The 21,813-nt window shown below is 39.8% G+C and overlaps 1 protein-coding gene across 1 annotated transcript in view; it reads right to left on the reverse strand.

Moving 5' to 3' along the window:
• Window positions 1-21,813, reverse strand: part of LOC122808799 (deleted in malignant brain tumors 1 protein-like) — a 1,006,762-nt gene that overhangs the window by 511,546 nt on the left and 473,403 nt on the right. Inside the window, exon 5 of the mRNA XM_044079852.1 lies at window positions 12,580-12,888. Within this exon, the coding sequence (XP_043935787.1) occupies window positions 12,580-12,888 (309 nt within the window). The remainder of the gene's footprint in view (window positions 1-12,579; window positions 12,889-21,813) is intronic.

The following is a 21,813-nucleotide window of genomic DNA, read 5'->3' on the forward strand; positions in this document are numbered from 1 at the left end:
CCAAGTTCGCAGATGACTGCAAACTGGGTGCTATAATCGACTCACCAACTGACACAAGCATCCTCCAAAGGGGTCTCACAGAGACAGATAACTGGTGCCAGAGCCATGGCCTAAAACTAAATGCCAAAAAGTGCATAATCATCCCCTTTGGAAAAAACAAAGTGCCCACAAATTACCACATAGGTTGTAATCCATTAAGTACGGAAGAAGTAATTAGGGATTTGGGGACCCAAGTAGATAGCAAACTCTCCTTCAACAATCACGTTGCCAAAGTGGTTAGAAAGACCTTCTATATAGCCCACCTTATCACAAAAGAGTTCACATCTAGATCAAGAGAGGTCATTGTGCCCCTCTACTCATCACTTATCAGGCCCATAACTGAATACAATACCCCATTTGGGATGTACCTTACCCGACACCTGCAGCAACTTGAAAGACCCCAAAAGTACCTCACCAAGAGGATCAAGGGACTCAAACAGATGCCCTACTCAGCTAGGCTAAAGAAACTCCAGCTCTACTCAGTTGCTTACCACCTACTCAGAGGTGATCTGTGCCTGACGTATAAAGCCATGTCCAACCCTGAATTAATGGACATGCTCCACCTCAGGAAATCCAAATGCCTTAGAGCTATGTGCTCCAGGGACCTAAACCTCAGCACAGAAATAAATAGGGCATGCTGGAGGGAAAGATTCATATCCCAGAGGCTCCCCTCACTCTGGAACAAAATCCCAATCCATGTTAGGCAGAGCCCCTCATTGACCCTCTTCAAGAGAAATCTTGACGAATTGATGGGAGATCGTAGGTTTACCCCTGGGATGTCTTCTGTGTCCCTACTCGACAGAGGCACAGTAAACTAAACTTAAAAGGGCTATTCTTCTGTGACCTACTATACAAAGGCACAGTCAACTAATCTAAAAGGGTGGCGAAAGCCAAACACACTCTGGCTAGGCTTATAAATGACCTAGGGCAGAAAGCCTAGCATCAACCTATGAATCTATGAACCTATCTGCTTAGCAGTGCTTTATATTGCTTAGAATAGGGCACTCGTGCCTCAGGTGGTGCTGCAGAGTTGCCTATGTTGGATGCACATAGTACACTCCCTATACATGTTTGAAAACAGGTAGTGTCAAGTTAGGCATCCCTTTTACTGTATGTGTGAGTCAGAGAGAGGTGTCATTTCCAGGGTTCCTACTGAGTCAGTGTATGTGCTATGCGTTGCCTCTTTGCCAAGGCCAGGGCATACTGGGCACGCCTCCTTCTGCCTACTGGGGCAGGCTCAGGTTGTTCCTCCTCTGAGTCACACTGTGCTTGTGCAGGCCTTGGCAATGGTGGGGGGCTGTTTGGCCCTGCCCCATTCTGTTCCTGCTGCAGCTGTTTCTGCAGGATCATATTGTGTAGCATAGCACATACCATAACTTGGGTACATGTAGTTGATGAGTACTGCAAGGCTCCACCAGATGTGTCCAGGCACTCAGGCACTGGAACTGTGACTTGAGCATCCCAAACATATGCTCAATTATGTTTCTTGTTTGTGCGTGTGCCTCATTATGGAGTTCTTGTTCAGGTGTGTGTGCATTTCTGATAGGTGTCATCAGCCACGGCTCCAGTGCGTATCCAGTATCCCCCACTAGATGATCATCAGGGATGTCTCCAATGGCAAATCTGTGGTACAGCTGCATCAGATGCCAGATGTGGGAATCTGGATAGCTTCCAGGGTAGCCAGCACACACATTCATTATTATGCCATGGGCATCACACATGACCTGGCAGTTGATGGAGGGGAAGCCATTGTGGTTGATGTAGACCCTACCCCACTCACCAGGTGGTGCTTTGATGCATATGTGTGTGCAGTCTATTGCACCCACTACCTCAGGGTATTCTGCTATTTGGTGGAAAAGATGCATATTGCTGGTCAATGCCTCACACGAATTGGGGAAATATATGTGGTCACCGACATGTGCTGACATGGCATCCAGGAACTGGTGGAGTACCCTGGATGCTGATGCCTGTGAAATCCCCATCATATCACCAGTTGGTCTCTGGAAAGTACCTGTAGCTGGTATTCTTATGCCAACACATACCTTGGTATCCACTGGGATGGGTTCCCTTCTGTTGGTTCTGTGTGTGAGGCGTGGCAGGCACAGCTCAACAATTTGCTGCAGGAGGCCTCTGTCCACCCTATAGCACTCCACTATCTCCAGCTCATGTAGCCCCTGATAGGTTACCCTGGGTCTGTACACTCTTCTCAGTCTCCTCACTGTGGGTTGCTCAGCAGCATTCACAACATCACCACCCTCAGCACCTTGCACATGTTGGTTTATGATAGCAAGAACAGCCCCTAACACTTTGTCTGAATTTAGCTTTTTAAGCTTTCCCTCTTTGTATACTGCAGTGTTGCAGAGTTCTTGGGGAAAAAACAGGGGGGAATGCTGTTTGCTGAGTTTAAAGTGCTGGGCTAGACTGGGATAGTCTGCTGCCTGTGTAATTGGCTGATTCTGATATATTTCACCTGGTGGCTTTGCTAGTTCTCCTTGGTTAACTTCCTACTACTTCTTTTCCTTCCTTTTCCCTTTCTGTTTCTGCCTGGGGCAGCGCCACGCAAACACGCGCACATGAACGGACATGAGCACACACACTGTGTGCATGTTTGCAAGAAATTTCCGAACTTTTAACAGTGTGCACCTTTGGTTTCAGGTTTTCAAACAGGACAACTGTAGACATGCCTCTTGCAATCCTGAGCAACACAGGGCAAACACAAGACACTGTGCTCCAATTAGCTTACAGCCTTTCTGACATACCCCCTCATTATGTCACCTATATTCGACTCTACTACTCACCTACTCCTACACTTACAGTCTTGGGACATGGCTCACATGCTGGGAAAATTTGGGATTCACTATCCTTATCCTCATTTGCATAGGATTGCCTACTAGTGCATGGTTACATCTCTCACACTGAGCTTCCCCCCTTAGCAACCACTACTCAGTGGCCATGTTGTCTTCAGCCTGCCATTCACCTGCATGACAGGATAAGCTTTTTTGTGAAAATGCCTACTTTTGGCTATTTTTAAATTATTTTCTTATTTTTTAAAGTGTTGCACGTTTGCGTGGTGCTGCGCTATGCTTAAACATCGGAGATTGGGAAAAAATATTAGATTTTAATCATTTTAAACATTTATAAATGCCAATGGCCTTATATTTGGCCATTGGCATGCTTCCTCATCTGTATGCATCCTTTATTTTGAGCTGTCATAGCTCTGTTTAGCTATTTTCAGAACGGTACTCCGTTACCAACGGAGTACATTTCTACAGATAACACTAATCTTCCACGGACAGGTTAGTGTTTCCTGGATTGCAAATTTACCTCATTTGCATAGCTTTCAGCAGCAAATGAGGTAATTTGCATACCATGATGCTGTCCATGCAAGAGTAGCTTTAGCAGCTCTCGTGCATGCCCCTGCCGGCTGCACCTGGATCGCACGGCAGACATATCGCCGCCGTGAGCTTTCATAAACCGGCCCATAATTTATTATTCTGATTATCAAGATTTAAATACAATATTTTCCAATTTTGCTTATAATTAAAATCAGTCCAATTTAATATAATTTTAAAAACTGATGCTTTTACATATAATATTATTGGCATACAGCAAATTATTTTGAGTATTTAGGTATTAAAGTGCTTTCTTCTATAGATGAAATAAGAACTGACAATTATGATAATATTAAAGTAATGGAAAATCTTATTTCTAAATGGAATAGACTTATCATTTCATGTGAAATTTCATTTCAAAATTCTACTAAATAATCATAAGGGCATTAACCTAATTGTCACCTATATTCCCCCTGGGAACAATGTAGAAACACTAGAGGTCATTCTACATTGGATAGCCAACAACTACCCTCAAGAAACCATTGTCCTAGGCGATGTTAATATTGACTGGAACCAATGCACAGCACAGTCCAACCCCATCCCTGTTAACCTACATGGATTCTCTCAGATAATATCATCTACCACATGTACAGGTAACAATAACCAAAAAGAGAGTATACTAGACTGGATACTCACCAACAGTCATGCCCAGAACTATATGTCTGGAACTCTCCCTAATGATCTTAGTGATCACCTGCTCACATACATCATGAAAGACAAAATTAATTGTACAAGCTTACCTATTTATAGGTCTATCAGATCCAAGAAAAACTTTGACCCAACTAAATTTCAACTTGAACTCAAATCATGTAACTGGACAAAACTAAAGTTCCTTCGCCTTGATGAGGCAGTGTCATCATTTAACAATTCATTCCTTAGTATACTTGACTCGCATGCCCCTAAACGCTCAATAAGAATTAAAACTCAACTAGCACCCTGGCTAACAACAGACACCAAAATCAAAATAACAACTAGAGACAAAGCGTGGGATAAATGGCGCACTACCAAACTACCCCTAGATCGTATCAAATTCCAACAACTTAGAAATGAGACTAAAAAAGCCATCATACTAGATAAGAAAAATTACTTCTACAATCTGCAACATAAACATCAGAATAACCCTCAAAAGTACTGGGCAGGCATAAATAAACTTCTCCAACCAGGCAAATCCACTACTCCGACCCCAGGAACATTATCTGACAAGAGCCAAGAAGATATAGCCAATTCATTCAATACTTTCTTCACAGAAACCATCCAGTCATTAGCTAACCAACTTTCTCCTCCCCACACTTCTATAAACACTATACCCGACTCACCACTCTCTTTTAACTTCCAGCCAGTGTCCACATCCTTTATCAGATCCCTTTTGAAAAAACTGAAGCCAACCACCCTTTCAGCCGATCTTCTGCTGGCTGAATACCTGCAAATTGCTGCAGATGTCGTAGCCTACCCTATCTCAATCCTAATTAACAGAACCATAACCGAGGCCTCAATCTCCTCAATTTGGAAAATATCCTATGTTGTTCCACTCCACAAAGGAGGTTAATCCACAGAACTATCCAACTATAGACCTATAGCCATACTATCACCACTTGCCAAAATTATGGAAAAGTGCATGCACAACCAACTAATGCTCTATCTAACCCAAAATAAACTACTCACAGACTCTCAACATGGATTCAGACCCCATCATAGTACAACCACTGCCCTCCTCTCTTTTACTGAAAACATTAATCTTAACCGGAATAATAAAAAAATATCCTCCGCTCTCTTCCTGGACCTATCAAAAGCCTTCAATATGGTAAACCATCAGTTACTTCTATATACTTTAAAAACCCTGTATCTAGATACTCCAGCCCTTGACTGGTTTCAAGCTTACCTCACTGGGAGACAATAAGCAGTAATGTGGCAGAACAAGCTCTCCTGCCTACTACCAAATACCATAGGAGTTCCTCAAGGTTCCATATTAGGACCTCTCCTCTTTTCAGTCTTCATAAACGACATCCAAACAGTCATCCCTGAAGCCACCTGCATTCAATATGCAGATGACTCGACTATAATATGTTCCAATGCCTCTCTTGCAAATCTACTAACTACCACCCAACATAGCTTCACCAAAGTCGAAAACTGGCTTGCCAACCATCTCCTGATCTTAAATCCAAACAAAACCAAGTTACTTCTCTTCTACCCAACCAATAGATCTCCGACTGAAAACTTCACTATAAAATCCAATAATGGGACCATCATCTCCCCAGACACCTATACAAAGCTATTTGGAGTAAACATTGACAATAAACTCAGATTTGATATACATATCAACCAAGCCATTAAGTCAGTCAACAAGAAACTTGGGACCCTATATAGAATTAAAGCCTTCCTTACCCAGAATGCCAGGGCAGCCACAGCCCGTTCACACCTTCTCTCTACCCTACTATATGCCTCTCCTGTCCTCACTCACCTTAACAAATCTGATCTGGCCAAGCTCTCATCCTGCTATAATCACATTGTCAGGTTCGTTACAGGCCTACCCTACAGAACACACCACTGTACTAACCTGAAAAAGCTTGGATGGATAGAATTCCCACACCTTCTTCACCAGTCCCAACTCATAGAGGCCTTCAAAATCCTTAAACAACCTGAGAATACCCCAGCACTAAAAAACTTAATGACTCCCTACTCCAATCTAAGCTGCCTTCGCTCAGCAAACAAACTCCTTGTCCAAACAACTAAATCTCTCAACCTAGGTGGTGTGTTGCCAACACCACTGGTAAAATATGGAACTCTCTCCCAAATAACATCACGCTTGCAACTTCTCTAAGTCAATTCAAAAATAGTCTAAAACTCCACTTCAAGTCACACTGGCTATGTCCTTGCTCAAACCCAGACTAGCTCTGTGCCATTAACTAAAACATAAACAACTAGCTAAGATAAGTACTTTGTATACTGTGATAAAGAAATATGTATCCTGTCTAACTCTATGTCATTATACTGCCTACCTTTGCTAATATGTTAATAATGTTACATTTGTAGTAATCTCAGAAATAGTAATGGCAGTCTTGTACTTGTATGTAAATAGCCTATGTTTTTGTTAAGTTCTTTCAGCTCATTTACTGTACCTAATTATCAATGTAACTCTTTTGGAGCTTTTCTCCCCGGGCCTCCGCTGAAAAAGGACATGTATCCAGTCGGACCATCCCGGTTAACGAATGTAAAATAAAATAAAATAAATAATAAAATGTGAGAAAATGTTTCTAACAACTTAGTAGCAAAGAAAACTTCAGTAATCTATAAGACTCATGACTCAGTTTGAAATGAACTGAGCTCAGCTCATAATGTACTATTTTATTCAAGGTGTGATTATCAGCAAGAGAACAAGCCAGCTCCTGCTTTTAGGTCCCTAACTTCCTAATCATTTTCCATTGGTGTGTTATCAATCTGATAGCTACAGAGGACATCATACTTGCCAAAGTAGACTATTATACATTTTTTGGCATTTGTTTTAGTCCATAGTTATGACACAATGTATTTGTTTGGAAAAGGCACTCTAGTAGGATCTTTGTGTCCTCTGGAGTGTTTATAACAGCACAAAGTTTATGGTCATCTGGAGACTTGGTCAGCCATAAACACTTCACCTAAGCTTTGACCTCTAAAAAGTAAATGCTAAAGAGGAGTAGCCGAAGGACTAAACCCTCTGGTACACTACCAGTGGCAGGACTTTTGAAGGGGAGTGGCAAGCCACCCACTTTAATTTCCTGGTTTCTATGTGTGATCTAGTTTGCCATCCAACGAGTTAACATTGGTATTAAAAGTTAGCTTGGATGTGGTATTGAACATCTTTGTCAGGTCTAGATTTGTAGTGTGTACCAGTTTTTCACTCAACCATTGCTTCAGCAGCCTTCTCAAAGAAGTCAACTAGGCTGAGTAGGCAGGATCTGCCCTTGACAAATGGAACTGGCTTGGGTCAAGAGTTTGTAGATTACCTATATACTTATTTATTAATTCTAGAATGATCCACTCCTTGGTCTTATAGATGAGGCTCATCAGACTTATGGATCTATATTTATCTGGGTCTATTGACTCACCTCCTTTGTGCAGGGAACTGACTGTTGCCATCTTCAGTTTGGCATTAAGCCTGTTTGGAGGCTGATATTGAATAGCCTTTGTAAGGGGTTTGACAGGTCCTTTTCCAGGCTGGTCAATATGTAGCCTGGTATGTTATCTTTACCTTGGACAACACCTTGAGGACTTGTTCCTTAGAGATGAAAAATGAAAAAGAATTACACGAGTACCCTAGTATTTATAATAGCGCCTGTTGCCACTTCATCTTCAGCACTGCACAACTGATTATTGTTATTTCAGGGACACCACCTTTTTGTGTTTAACAAGATGAAATAATCTAATGTGCACCATCTTAAGAGAGAGCATTAAATGTTTCTGAATACATAAAATGTAACACTGAGGAAACATTGTCTAATGCAAAAAAGGATGTGATACATGTTCCATTCAAGTTCAAAGTATGAATTCATGTTAAAAGTATATTAAACACATGTTAAATTTAAGCAAAATACTACCTTTTTTATTAAATGTACCACTTGAGGAGATTCAGCACATGCATACTTAAGTACACTGTATAAGTAGAATATATTGTGTAAACCTGGTTAAAAATGCAATTATTCCTTATGTAATGCCTTATAACATCACTGAACAGTTGTCAGTGAGCACTCAGACATGACTTTTATAGGATTATAGGATCATAGGATCATAGGAGATTACTAGGCTAATGGCCCTGTGACCTTACAAACCTAGCCAAGTGTTTATTCCCAAAAAAGAAATCTCAATCAGCACCTGTCACCTCTGTCGATGAAACACACAGGTGGAACCCCTGGGACAAATTTGTGGTTTCCCATCCACTCATCAAAGCTGCACTTGAAGAGGGTCAGCAATGTATTTTGTTTTATGTGTATGGGGAGTCTATTATAGAGATGAGACAACCTCTGGGAGACAAACCTGTCTCTCCAGCAGGTTTTAATGTTGCATATTAAATTTAGGCCTTTCTGTTTGGCAATGCATGAGGAGTTAGACTTATGGATATGGAGCATCTCTAGTAGAGCAGAGTCTGAGATTGCCTTGTAGGCGAGACACAGATCACCTCTGAGTAATCTGTACAATAGTGAGTAGAGTAATAGTGATTTGAGCCTGTCCACATAGGACAGGTGTTGGAGGCCATGGATTCTCTTTGTGAGGTATTTCTGTGGCCTTTCCAGTTAGTGCAGGTGTTTGGAGAGATATATACCAAATGGGGTGTTGTACTCAATTATTGGCCTAATGATGGAGTACAGTGAGGAAATAACCTCTTTTTTCTGGATGCAATCCCTTTACTTATGAGATGAACCTAGTAAAAGGCTTTTCTGACCACTGCTGCTACATGTCAACCTGTGTACCCAGATCTCTCACCACAGGTTGTGTGCTTAGGGGGGTTACCGTTGATGTGGTAATTGGTAGGGGCTGTGCTTTTGCTGACTGGTATGAAAATATATATTTTTTTCCTTTTAACTTAAGATCATGACTTTGGCACCAGTCATTTGTTGCTGTGAGACCCTGTTGTAGTATGTTAACATCATTTGGGGAGTCAGTGACAGCACCCAACTTACAGTCTTCAACAAACTTGGTCAGCCACAGGCCTTTTGTCTTTTGCTGGATCTCTAAGAAGCAGATGCCAAACAGTAGGGATCCCAGGACAGATCCATGGGGAACACTACTAGTGACAGGTTTGCTGTCAGAGGTAGAGGCACCTATTTTGGCCTTGTGGGTCCTATCGGTGAGCCAGTTGGCCACCCACCTGATCAGATAGGGATTTACATCAAGTTGTGTTAGCTTTTCGATGATGCCTGAGTGGGGGATTGTGTCAAAGGCTTTGGCCAAGTCAAGGTAAGCTGTATTGACTGACTTTTCCTCATCCATTGCCTCGTTGATAGTCTCAAAAAAGTCAACCAGGTTCAACAGACAAGACTTGCCCTTGACAAATATGAACTGGGTGGGGTCAAGTCATACACAATACTATGAGTACCTGTTCAGAAATAATATATATCTATGGGTCTACTTCAGAATGTCAAAAGCCCATATTATCGAATTACAAAACATCAAGCCCACAATAGTGAAACTTGCTAATTGAAAGCATACAATATCAAAACCCAGAACATAGAACAATATAACTCACCAGACGTCCAGTCTTCACTTAAAGGAACACTCCATTTAAACTCAGGCTACACTAAATCTTTCTCAGCGGTTTCAAATGAAGATCGCAGTACAGTGAGGATCAGAAAATTTACCCTTTTATCACTGCATTGCGATCTTGGAGTTGGTATATATAATTTAGAGGTGTGTGATGCAGGGGGGCTTGCTCCCCTGCAGAACCGTTGAGACAGATTTAGTGTAGCATGAGTTTAACCAAAGAAGTGTTCCTTTAATGGAAGACTGGCCATTATATCCTGCACCATGCTAGCCCAGGTTTGAAGTTGATGCTATATGGGCATATAGATTATGTGGGAAAGAGTGGACCTAGTTACCACCACTGCTGTTTATAGTGGCTGAGCCATACAGGTTTTTATGTCCAGCCCTATTGTGTGAGTCTTTTGTAACTTGGTTTGGCTGAGAGGGTTATGTGTAGTGACTGTGGAGAGTAACTTCACCCTGGTAAAAGCTATCCTGGTCACTCAAACCCAGAATGCACTTCCACATCCACACCAGAGCTAGATAAGATGGTCTGTCCTCACCAGCACTTTATTCTCAACCTTGTCCCTCAGAAACAGACACAACTGTTATTGGTGCCCAAGTTTCTAAATAAGCTCACAGCAACTGGGTCAGCCAAGGCATTTTCAGTTCTCTTAGAAAGAAACTGCACCAAGTGTCAGATTATGCAGAATGTTTATTAATCTCACATAACAGAGAATGTTTCAGAGGATACCGCAGTGTCTGTGATCAATACCAGTGACTGACCAGGGAATGAGGCAAAATTTTGTCTAATGCTGAGCAATGATTTTAGTAGGCAGCCATAAATACTTTGCAGCTACAAATAAACCCAAGAGTCTAAGCTGCTGAGGAGTGTGGCACTAAGTACCTCAAATAGTCATTCTATACTCCACTGAGGCAGAGAAGTGCATAAATCATTGGCACAGTTTTCTTGAAGTGCTTTGATACTACTTTGAAACTTTGTCTGATAAAATGAATTATCTTTGGAAGCAGTATATATGTGGCAAAAAAAATCCTGCACTTTGGTCAAATAAATGATGTAGTAAAATGATTTAATTCTGGCCTCGAACCATGCTCAGTAGATTTACAGAGATGGTCAATGGAGAGTGTAACTAACAACTACCCTAGGTTTTTACCATGTGACATGTTGTATGACCAAAGGGTGAGGAAAACCTGTGCTTAATTTTGAGTGCTGCTCCTTCAAACTGTACCCTAGAAAGTTTTGAACTTGGACATCATTGTCTTTGCTCCATACTTCTGTTGTTGAGCAGAAGAGATTATTTGAATAAATCTTTACTTCTGTTAGCATTTTCCAAAACTGTGGCATTCATTCCTCATTAACTTTAATTTTTTTTGCGTTAACATTTTTTCTTGCATTTCTGTGGTATATCACGAGTGCCCTTTTCCACATTATCCTCCGATTTACTTCAGATTATTCACCTTTTTATTGCATTTTCAGGGAAGGGCTCAGGATTCTCTTAATATGTTCTATACTACCACAACATTTTAATGTGTCACACTGTGTCATAGTTTTAAATTACAATTAAACCACTGAGGTTGGGATTAGTTCTAAATTCTATTACTGAATTTCATGTTATGAAGTGTATCCTACTCAATGATGCTCAGTGATGACTATATGACTACCTTTTTTTTAATGGTGTTTCTGAGAAGTCACTCCCTACCTCGCTATGCCATGAAAGTTGACATGGACCCCCTTCCCTGATACCTACAGGTCCTAATTTTACACTGCTGGTAAGGTATAAATCCCCCAACGGAAGATGCAGCAGTTTCCTTTAAAGTCTGATATGACTCTCATTTAATTTGATACAGAGGAATCATTCAGGAATCAAAGTCATCTCTCATATACATTGTGCTGTCTTTGTTCTTCACCCTTCATCTCTCCAAACTGCTGTGGTCCAGCTATTTTTCATTTGGTATGATCTGTGCACTAGAACTGAATGCTTATATGCTTTGGTAAGCAGTCACCAAATGTTTTCCAAGTTTGTAATGAGATGAGCTATCCCTCTATTCAGAGAGACCTAATAGTTAATGGGCACTACAACATTCAGTCTGTCTTCTTGAAAATTGCTCTATATTATATACCTACTACACGGAACAGCTCTGGTGCTATTTTTTTTTCAGGCTGCTTACAAATTGTAATCTCTCAATACTCCATATGTTAGAAGTCCTTCACTAACAGGTAACTGAAAGCTTTAATAAGTCTTCCCCAAATCTGTTCCTTCAAGTGTCTACTCCTATAAAAGAACAATCTTTCAAAGAGTTTGGGTGGTTGGGTTAGAGGAGGGATCTACCTAACAGAAGTGAGACATAAAAGTTGAAATACGTATCTACAGCAGACATGTCTTCAATACAATCTCAGCAAATTTTGCCTTTCAGGAAGTAAAAACTTAAAACAATCTTAATGTCCTAAGGATCTCTATTTCTGTATTTTAAATGTAAACTTCTTTGCATCTCTGTGCGGTGTCTTAGAAAATGTGTTTTGAATTAATGTAAATAGCAACATAAGCTGTAATTAAAACTATTCTCTTGATTCAGCAGGATGATAGTTTAATGTCTTGAAGAGAACAGACAACGTTCTAGTCCCATTTCAAATTATATGCCAACAACACTAAAAAAGGCAAAAGGTGAAAAAAACATAAGCAACCGACAACTCTTCCATACTGACTCAGCAACACCAACCTTCCATTGAAAAAAAAATAAAAAAGAGTAACACTTTAGTGGAGTAGTCCTTTGAATTCATTTTTTAATGTTCCTTGCTACCTCTTTAATAATTTAATGTATAAACATTTATACTTCGGTAGAGATACAGGTAAGTAGTCAGACACTGTAAAAAGGCAATTTTTGGACAAATGCATCATTTAAAAGATAAGTTAGGTACCTCTGCACTGAACCCCAGCATCTTTTCTATGGTCACAGTTATGCACCTTCCATCCATTGGATGGGCACTGCTTCAGTGATGACTCAGATCCTGTACAGTTCACATTATCCAGCATTATTGGTCCAGTTCCTTCTCCATACTGACCTCTTCCTGATGCTTTAATGACATTTCCACATCCTAGTTCTCTACATACCACTTCAGCTTCCTTCATTCCCCAATGGTCACCACACACTGTGCCCCATTCATTGTCATGATAGATTTCCACTCTTCCAGCACATGAATGAGGGCCATTTACTAGTCGTAATCCCACTGAAAAAGAAAAAAAACACAAGAAAATGAATGATGATGATGATAGGTAAAAGAATATGACTTTTTGTTTTTATTAAAGCTACTTATTGAAGGGTGGTGCAGTGGCACAATAGATAGCATAGTTGCTTCACAGCAACAGATTCCCTGGTTTGATTCTCAGCTGGGGTACCTACTGTGTTGAGTCTGCATGTCCTCTCTGTGTTTGTGTGGGTTTCTTCTGGGTGCTCCAGTTTCCTCCCACATTCCAAAGACATGCAGTAGGTTGAATAAACATTGTAAATTGATCATAGGTGTGAGTATGTGGTATGACATAATTACCACAGCAGGGCTAGCTACCTGCTGGTGTAAACCTTGGATCTAGATGATTGTCACTGTTAAAGTGATACCCTGACCCCATCTGCAAAAACGGGAACAGCAGTTATGAATAGATGGAATGCCTGTCTGCTTTTTTAAGAAACACACACATTATTACTGATAATAACTGATAGAGTTTAATGGAACAAATGACATGGAATTAATGCAGTCAAAGAAGCAAAATCCAGCCATAGATGTTTTATAATTAGATCACTTACTAGATACTCAAACTAAACAGGATAATATTTGGCAAACTTATGCATTATATATTCTGATTGTACATTTGAGTGCTATTTGCAGCACACTGCACTTCCTTTATTTGGGTAAGTCATTCCAAGACAGATCAGCAAGACACAGTGCAGCAGTTCAGCTTGGAAATGGCAACATGTTCTATTGTTTGTCCTGTTAATTTGGCTTCCATTCTTTACAGCATGACAGTCACTGCTTCTCCCTCAGAATGAGTTTATAAATTACTACACAGTGTGGACAGTGGCAGCTGGTGACTTCAAATCAAAGGGGGCTGCAGGAGATAGGGTTGCCACCTTTTCAAATAGCCAAAGTGGGCATTTTTGGTACAAACATCAGATTTTACAGTACAAAATTTAGAACTTAACTTTTTTGCCTAAATAAAAGCTTATTCTTATAGAATTTTAGTTGCTTATTCTGTTTCTTATAACATTTAGGCATTTTAGATACAGAATAACTGTTTTATGCAACTATTACATAAAATATAAGAAATAATTTTGTCGAAAAATCTCAGGACATTTGCCATTTAGTGGGACAGGTGGTAACCCTAGCAGGAGACAGCTGAATGGGTGGGGTCAATGGGAATGGGTGTGACCAACTAGAAAGGGGAGGAGCTATGCTCAAAACCACAAAACCTTTAATTAAATATGCTGCCCTGGGTGCCAAACCATCATTATGGGAGTCCAATCAAGACAAAATGAAGTGTAGAAGAAAAAAAATATTTCAATCCATTGGCTGCATGACAGCTTACTTAATATCTAGATGGAAACAAAAAGGATGTGAGGCATGAAAAAATAAATTACTTTTTAAATACATTACTGGAATGCCAGTCAAAATCAAGTATAAGAAAAAGAAGCAGCACTCAACTCAAACCACTTCTCCTTGCACTCCAGTTCTAATTCATATTCAGCTTTATTAAAGTACCAAGTAACATGCTGAAAGTAGCAATCTCTGTGATACCCTCACTTGTAAAAATGTTTCTTATCCAAAAAAGACCTGCTGCCTGACACAACTATCTACTTGTTTCATGGGGAAAACATGATCAAAGTAAAACATGAAAAACAAACAAGAAACAAGCTCAACATATATTGCTTAAAGGATTACTGCACAGGATATGGACCACGCATGATAGATTGGCATTCTGTTTAGTTTGCAGGTAAAGCCTGCAATGAGCTTAACAGAATCTAATCCTGGCCTTTATTACAAATACTGTCATATGCATTTCAATACCCAAGGCTTATACATTATTTAGTTATGTAAGTATTCTCTGCATAGCAACAGCAGAAAGGCTTTCAATGTTGGCAATACTGCTTATTAAAACTTACTTGCATCTTACAATATCAGGCAAGCTTACCTGATGGTCATTAAAGCACTGCTACTTAAACACAGAGCAAAATGCACTTTCTGAATAATAATAAGCATATATCAACAGTATTAAAATGACAGAAACCAGAACATTCTGCAAAATCAATGACAGATGAAAAGCCACTGTAGTACTTGTGTTTACCTTGTATGGGGGGAATAGTCTGCACATTTACACTGCATAACTGCTCCTTGCCTTGCTTGGACACATCCAGAGTCACTACATGGGGGAGTGGGGTGCAACACATTTGTCACAATTTGAAATGTCTCTGGCTGACTGCGATGGCCCTGACACATTTGTCATACCTCTCAACCTCAGAGCAAGAAATCTGGACAAAGCCATACATAGAAGTGGGACAAAGGCCCAAAAATAAGGACAATTTTTAAATATTGCTCTTATAAACTTGGAAAGATAATAGAATAGTAGATCTTGCATTAGTATGAATTTTCTGAAAGGTACGAAATCTGAAACTCAAATGTCTTTCATTATTTTCTAACTTCAGTCTTTAATGACTTGCCACTAATTTGCCAAAAAAACACAATTTTATGAAAAATGGACCAAAAATGTGATGCAAAAATATAAAATAGCCACACAATACAGCTGGGAACCTGTCAAAGAAGGGACACTTTTAATATTAGTACTGTTAACTTGAGCAGATGACAAAATAAAATAATCTACATGCATTTCTGAAATAAAAGTAATCTATAACTAATTATTATAGTTATTTATTAATTGTAAACCATCCATGTTTTCTTCCAAAATTGCCATTTTGCAGAGGGATTATTAGGGGAAGAGCAACATTTTGAGCCAAAATCGGGGACAGTTGAGAGGTTTGGATATGCCTAATTCTATAAAGCAATTTTATTTGCACGTACCTCTCAACCTGTTAATGCAGAAAATCTGGACAAGGCCAAATATATTGGGGGAACATACAAACACTACTAAAAATTGCTCTTGTATAAACTTAAGACAGTTGATAGAATAGCAGGTCTTGCTTTAGCATACATTTTTCTGAAGGTTATGATGTAAAACTCAATGTCTGTCATTTAATGACTTAATTCCTAAATGATTTGCCAGAAAACCACACATTTTATGAGGAACAAACCAAAAATAAGCAAATATCTATTCATTCTGCAAAAATATGGACAGCTGAGAGGTAAAGTTCAACCAGGGCTGCCTGAGTTTGCTGCCCTTCCCCTCTCAAAATCATTGTTGATTGGAGCCTCCCCACTGCAACCATTCCAGTGTCCCATTTCTTGGTTATTTTGCCCCATTTACCATAAACACTGTAATGTGCATACTGCTTTACTTCTGCGATGATTTGGATTTCATTTGAAAGTTTTATTTTGCACTTTTACAGCACTAACATAGGTTCATAGATTAGTACTAAGCTTACTGCCCTTGAGAGCTATTTTAAGCTTAGCCAATTATCCCTTGCGAGACTCAAACCTTGCACCTTGTGTTTGTAAGGCAAACACCTTAACCATTAGGCCACCCCAATAAATATCTGCTAAACAAAGCAATGCAGTCTCACAATGAAAACAGACTTAGCATTAAAACTTCTCTGCCCTTGAAACTCACATGCATTGAAACAGCATTGAAACCCACATTCAAAGAAAATACATTTTGCCAGTGGCAGATAAAGATTAACTTTGGGCTGTTTTCAAATCATAGGCCCCTTTTGGGCTGTTTTCAAATCATAGGCCCCTTGAACATGAAACATACACATGCTCTTTGATACACCTTCCCAATTGTATTAAATTGTATTCCTTGTACAATACAGTACAGTTGTTAGAGGACATTTTAAATTTATTGTTTTTAACATTAGTAAACAATGAAATAAAATGCATGCACCAATGACAAAACTACCCAATTCAGAACATTTCCATCATAAAAGTCTACTCAACCTTCTATAATCCACCAGTATCAGTAAATATGCACAATCTCTGAAGTGTAAAAGTCATCTAAATAATTCCACATTAAAGAAATCTGTAACAATGAAGAGGTTGCTGCTAGCAAACAAATTTATATGTCATTGCTTATTCATCTACAAATAAAGTGCCTGTTGCCCTTGAGGAATAAATTGCCTATGTTGCATGCATTAAAAAAATGATAAGCTAGTAATATCGCAATAGGGACTGGATGGCAAACTGATAAAAGGTTCATAGTTACTACTCTAGGTATCTTTGCCAAAAAGGACTGCCGCATCCACCCACTTTACAACACAGTACGGTATCAGCAATGCATCTATCTATTGTGGGAGTAGAACCCACAACCTTCTGCATGAAAAGCAAGTGCACTACCTGTTGGGCTATTAACAATGCAAGCAGATTCAGAATAAGCAGCACTAAAGTTTTGTTCCCCTGCAGCTCTCAGCTCCTTGTAAACTCTACTCGACACACAGCTGTGCAGGCCAAAAACAGTATTCACAACGTATCATCATTTAAATGTCAAATATCTCAGTAGGTTCATAGCTAAGTACTAAGCTAGCTGCCCTTGTGGGCCATTTTAAGCCTAACCAATGTCCCTTTCCAAGGTGAGAATTAAACCATGCACCTTCTGATGTGACTGTGAGGTAAACACATTAACCATTATACCAACCCTAAATAGTGGAAAATCTCTGTCAACACAACACACAGAAAAGTGCTTTGTGATACAGCAATGTGCAAAAACATATGTAAATATAGCAAGTGTTCTAACGACCATACTTGTCCACCTAAACTTAGGTGCACAAACAGCAGAACTCAAGTAATAACAGTGTTACAACTCTGCCATTTTAATAACACAGTGCCCTGTTTGCCTAATAGAATTTAGGTTCATAAGTCTGTACTAAGCTTATGACCAAAAGTCACTGAGAAACTTAGATGTGACACCCCTCAGTACTGGCAGTATATTAGTTACTGCTGGTAAGATGCAACACCCTTGAGTATAGGCAGTATATTAATAACCGTTAGCAAGGCTATTTCCACATAGTCAGTGGTTGCATCTACAGTTTCTTGTCCAGTTTTGAAATCTAGTTTTGACAGCAGACAGAGTGTTAGTTTGTTTGATCTGCAAGTGTTGTTTCCTCCCAAGGCAGCGAATGCACTGAGTTATGGATTTGTCACACCGGAGGTTTGTTTAATGATTTTGCAGTGGAGGTTGAGGTCTTTGACACAAGCCTTAGACTTCTGATAAAGTGAAAGCGAACAGGTCAAGAAGGTTGAAAAGTATCTGAAAGGCTAAACAGGGACTACCCCTCAGGAGTCTACATGAGATAGAAGAGAGGGACAGGAAAAAGGCTTTTCATTTTTCAAGGAGACTTGCATTGTGTAGTCTAGAATTCTGCTATTCTTTTTGTTCCAGTTGGCTGTTAAGGAGGACAACAGGTTAAATAAGGGAATAGAACAGAGGAAACAAGACAACGTAGTACCAAGAAGAGATATCCCAACTGTTAATGCATCTGCAAAGCATAACCACGATATACACAGATACTGTACTTAACTTTGATTTTCACCTGTGCTTAACTAGTGCAGACTATTGTCATGAAAATAACCCACTTCTTACTTCATTGCCTATGCTGTGTAATATATAATACACAAGTCTGTGGATGCTCCTCTAAGAGGCCCAAGCCTAAATGGACAACCACTGAATTAACAAACATCACAGTCATCTCAAACTTGGTCACGTATGACTTGCTGTGGACCGATTACACTTTTCAGTTCAAATATAGTAATTACCAAGAAGAAGACCTCAACTCATAACTGAAATTTGAATGCAACAGCAATATACACCCCAGAACTGCAAACAAAACAATGAGGAAGAGGACACATTATTCAAAACTAACCACAGAATGGCTGCACGATGCACAGTAGTGAGCACTTCATAGTGTTAATAAATGATATCCAGGAACAACTTGTCTTATTTTAACCGAAATGTTGTTTCCTTTTCTTGTTTGCAGGAAACAGTTTGAAGTATTAAAACACATCTGTCAGTGCCAAATGCCAAGTGCAACAGAGCTATAAAAGTGGGGAAAGCAAAAGCCTCCATTACACTACTTACCAACACACACATACCCACACACACATACACACACACACACACACACACACACACACACACACACACACACACACACACACACACACACACACTCTTCACCTACCTGTTTCATGAACATGTCCGAAGCCTCACCTACTCGTTTCACGAACATCCCATCCAGCCAGTGACCATTTCGAACATCCCATCCAGCATTCACGAAGCCCATGCAGCAAAATCCCTGCGAGAGCTCTCAGCTCACCCCTCGTTGGCCCTGCCTGCAAGGGAAGCAGTCCAGAGCTCCTCTGATTCCTGGGTAACTCACAGCACAGGTTGCTGGGTACCTCTTTCTCTGCATCCAGACTGCTGATAAAGGCAGTCTGAGTGTCTGCACATGTGCAGAGGAGTCGGGCTCGTGATTTTTTGTTTCACAGATTTTTTTTCCTTTTATTTTTTGTAGGTGGGAGGGCTGCAGTCCGGCAATCTGATAACACAAGCTGCCCCTGAGTGTGGATCTTACTCTTAGAGAGTTTAGTAATCTTATTCATAGATCTTTTCAGGTACAGGGCCTTCCTACCTTGGGCATTAACCTCCACTTGTTTTATATTCGTAGGGTTTCAGATTTAGCCAACAAAGGAGAGTCAATGGAAGTATTAAAACAGCAAAGCGGTGGGCTTCCTCTATCTTTTAAATTATATCAGTTAAGATATCCTGGCATTAATATTAATATTTTGCCTATTGTTTTTTCACAGGTAGCTCCCACCTTGTTATTATAATACATTCATTTATTAAACTAGCTTTCAAAAATGCAGCTGTAAAGGCAAATGGACTTAACTTGGGTCTGGATCCTGCTTCTGTAAAGTTATCTGGAGAGGCTTCCCTGGTTTGTGTAATACACATTTTTCCCTGCCTTTCATAGCATGATTCATCATCTAGGACACTCTCAATTGCTGGTGCTTCAGGTTGGCAACAGACTGGAGCCAAAGAATCAATTGCTAATTCTCATCTTTAAAATTTTATTTGGAGTTCAATCTCATTGTCCACAGAGCATTGTGGTTTGGACAGGCATCTTTCCCAGGCTTTGATGGTGAGCATGTTATCACAGACAGCAGCAAAAAACATTCACAGGTTTACTACTCACAGAATTTTCAGGTCAGTTCCTTGCATTGCCTTTTATGTTGTGGGGCACTGGGATTTCAATGACATATGCCAAGTTTGGTTTCAGCCAGATAGCACCCGTTTGTCACATATTGGTTATGAATTATTTAATCTGCATCTTTCGGTATGAGTTCTAGACTGTTTATGAATATCTCCTTTGCATGGCTTGTGAGCTTCAAGTTACTAGGCAAATGCAGTTATTATAACCTGCACATAGTTCAGCTTCCTGTTGTAGTATTACACTATGTATTCCCTGATTCAGCACACTTGGTAGCTTTTTAAAATTTAGTTTTACAAGTGTCCTATTATGACCATGAAGGTGGGGGCAGCCAGTCCCTGCCTCGTGGAGATCATGGAATGGTTTGTTCCCCCTGATTGCCTGAAACACAAGGCCAGCATGATAACTGGGGAGAGTTAGTGTGAAAAACACTGCTCCTATATAATGTATAATGTGCAGTGGGTACCTGCATTAGACCAGACAGCCATGGCAGTTTTTAGTATGCTAATCATTTTCAAGCTGACAGGAAGTTGATTTCAGTTGGTAACACAGTCATCACAATAAGTTCCTTTGGTGATAATATTCAAACAGTTAATGATGTTTGTATTCAGTAACCTATTGCAACGGGAAAGCAGATCTGTGAGTTCTCTTTGGGGAGTGGGACACAGACAAATATGATTAACCTATGGAGAAAGATGCCCATGGCCATGAAGATTAAAGGGTATGTCTCCATATTTGGGGCATAAATAACCAAACACAGTTGCTGCTCTCATCATTTTTGGCAGAGCAGCACTGTTGTTCCTCCCTCCCCCAACTTTCCCCTTAGGACAATGCACAGTCACTGGGCAGTTTCTTCCCCCTTTATATTCCCCCTGCTTTTATTGTCAACTGGACCAGCATGGTAATTTGGAAGAGTGAGTGGGACAAATCTTGTGACCCTAAGATATAAATATGCCAAGGAATACCTGGATCAGAAAAACCCAGCCAGGGGGGTGCAGTTTTTTTTTTTGTCTACTACTGACTCTCAGCATATTAGAAAGATTGTTTCAGTTGTTAACACTGCCATTGCAATAAACTGTTTTGCTGATAACATTTGAACAGACAATGACGCCTGTGTTCAGCAAAGATCATAATGGCCACGCTGGTCTATATGTTTTCTTTTGGAAGTAGACTATGATCAACTGAATATGTTTTAAAGTCTCTTGTAAAGGCATGCTGAACTGTGAGAATGCTCCATAGGCACAAAAGTTAAAGGCAGTTGTAGATGTAGGTAGAAACATTTTAGGTCTTGATTTAGAATAAATATGAAGTCATTAAAACTTTAGTGGGCTGTCTTATGATTTTGTGGGGACTAAGATGCCAAGCAAGTTGTACATGAACAGTTTTAAAGCAGGCTAAGCCATTTGGTAAGCAACAGTTTTTTGTAATGTTAACACATGATAAACAGTAAAAAAGTAGGCAGTCTCATTCTTTGAACATTTGACCTCACACTTAAGGGTGAAATATGATGAATCAAAAGATGTTTTTTCCCAAACACCTTGACTGAATTATCACTTGTGACATAGGCAACTTTACATTCATATAAAGTAATCATATAAACTACAAAAATTAATTCCTGCCTTTTTTAAACAAGAAACATCCTTATTAAATCCTCACCTACTGCATAGGCAATCATACATTTATATAAATGAAAACAAACCACACCGACACAATCCTAGTTGCAAGCATTTTACATCACAGACCATATTGACATGCTCCCGGATGCAAACATTCTGCATCACTTGTAATC

This window comes from Protopterus annectens, chromosome 1.part1 (genome assembly GCF_019279795.1).
Source record: "Protopterus annectens isolate FY-2018-M chromosome 1.part1, PAN1.0, whole genome shotgun sequence".
In the NCBI taxonomy this organism is placed as follows: domain Eukaryota; kingdom Metazoa; phylum Chordata; order Ceratodontiformes; family Protopteridae; genus Protopterus; species Protopterus annectens.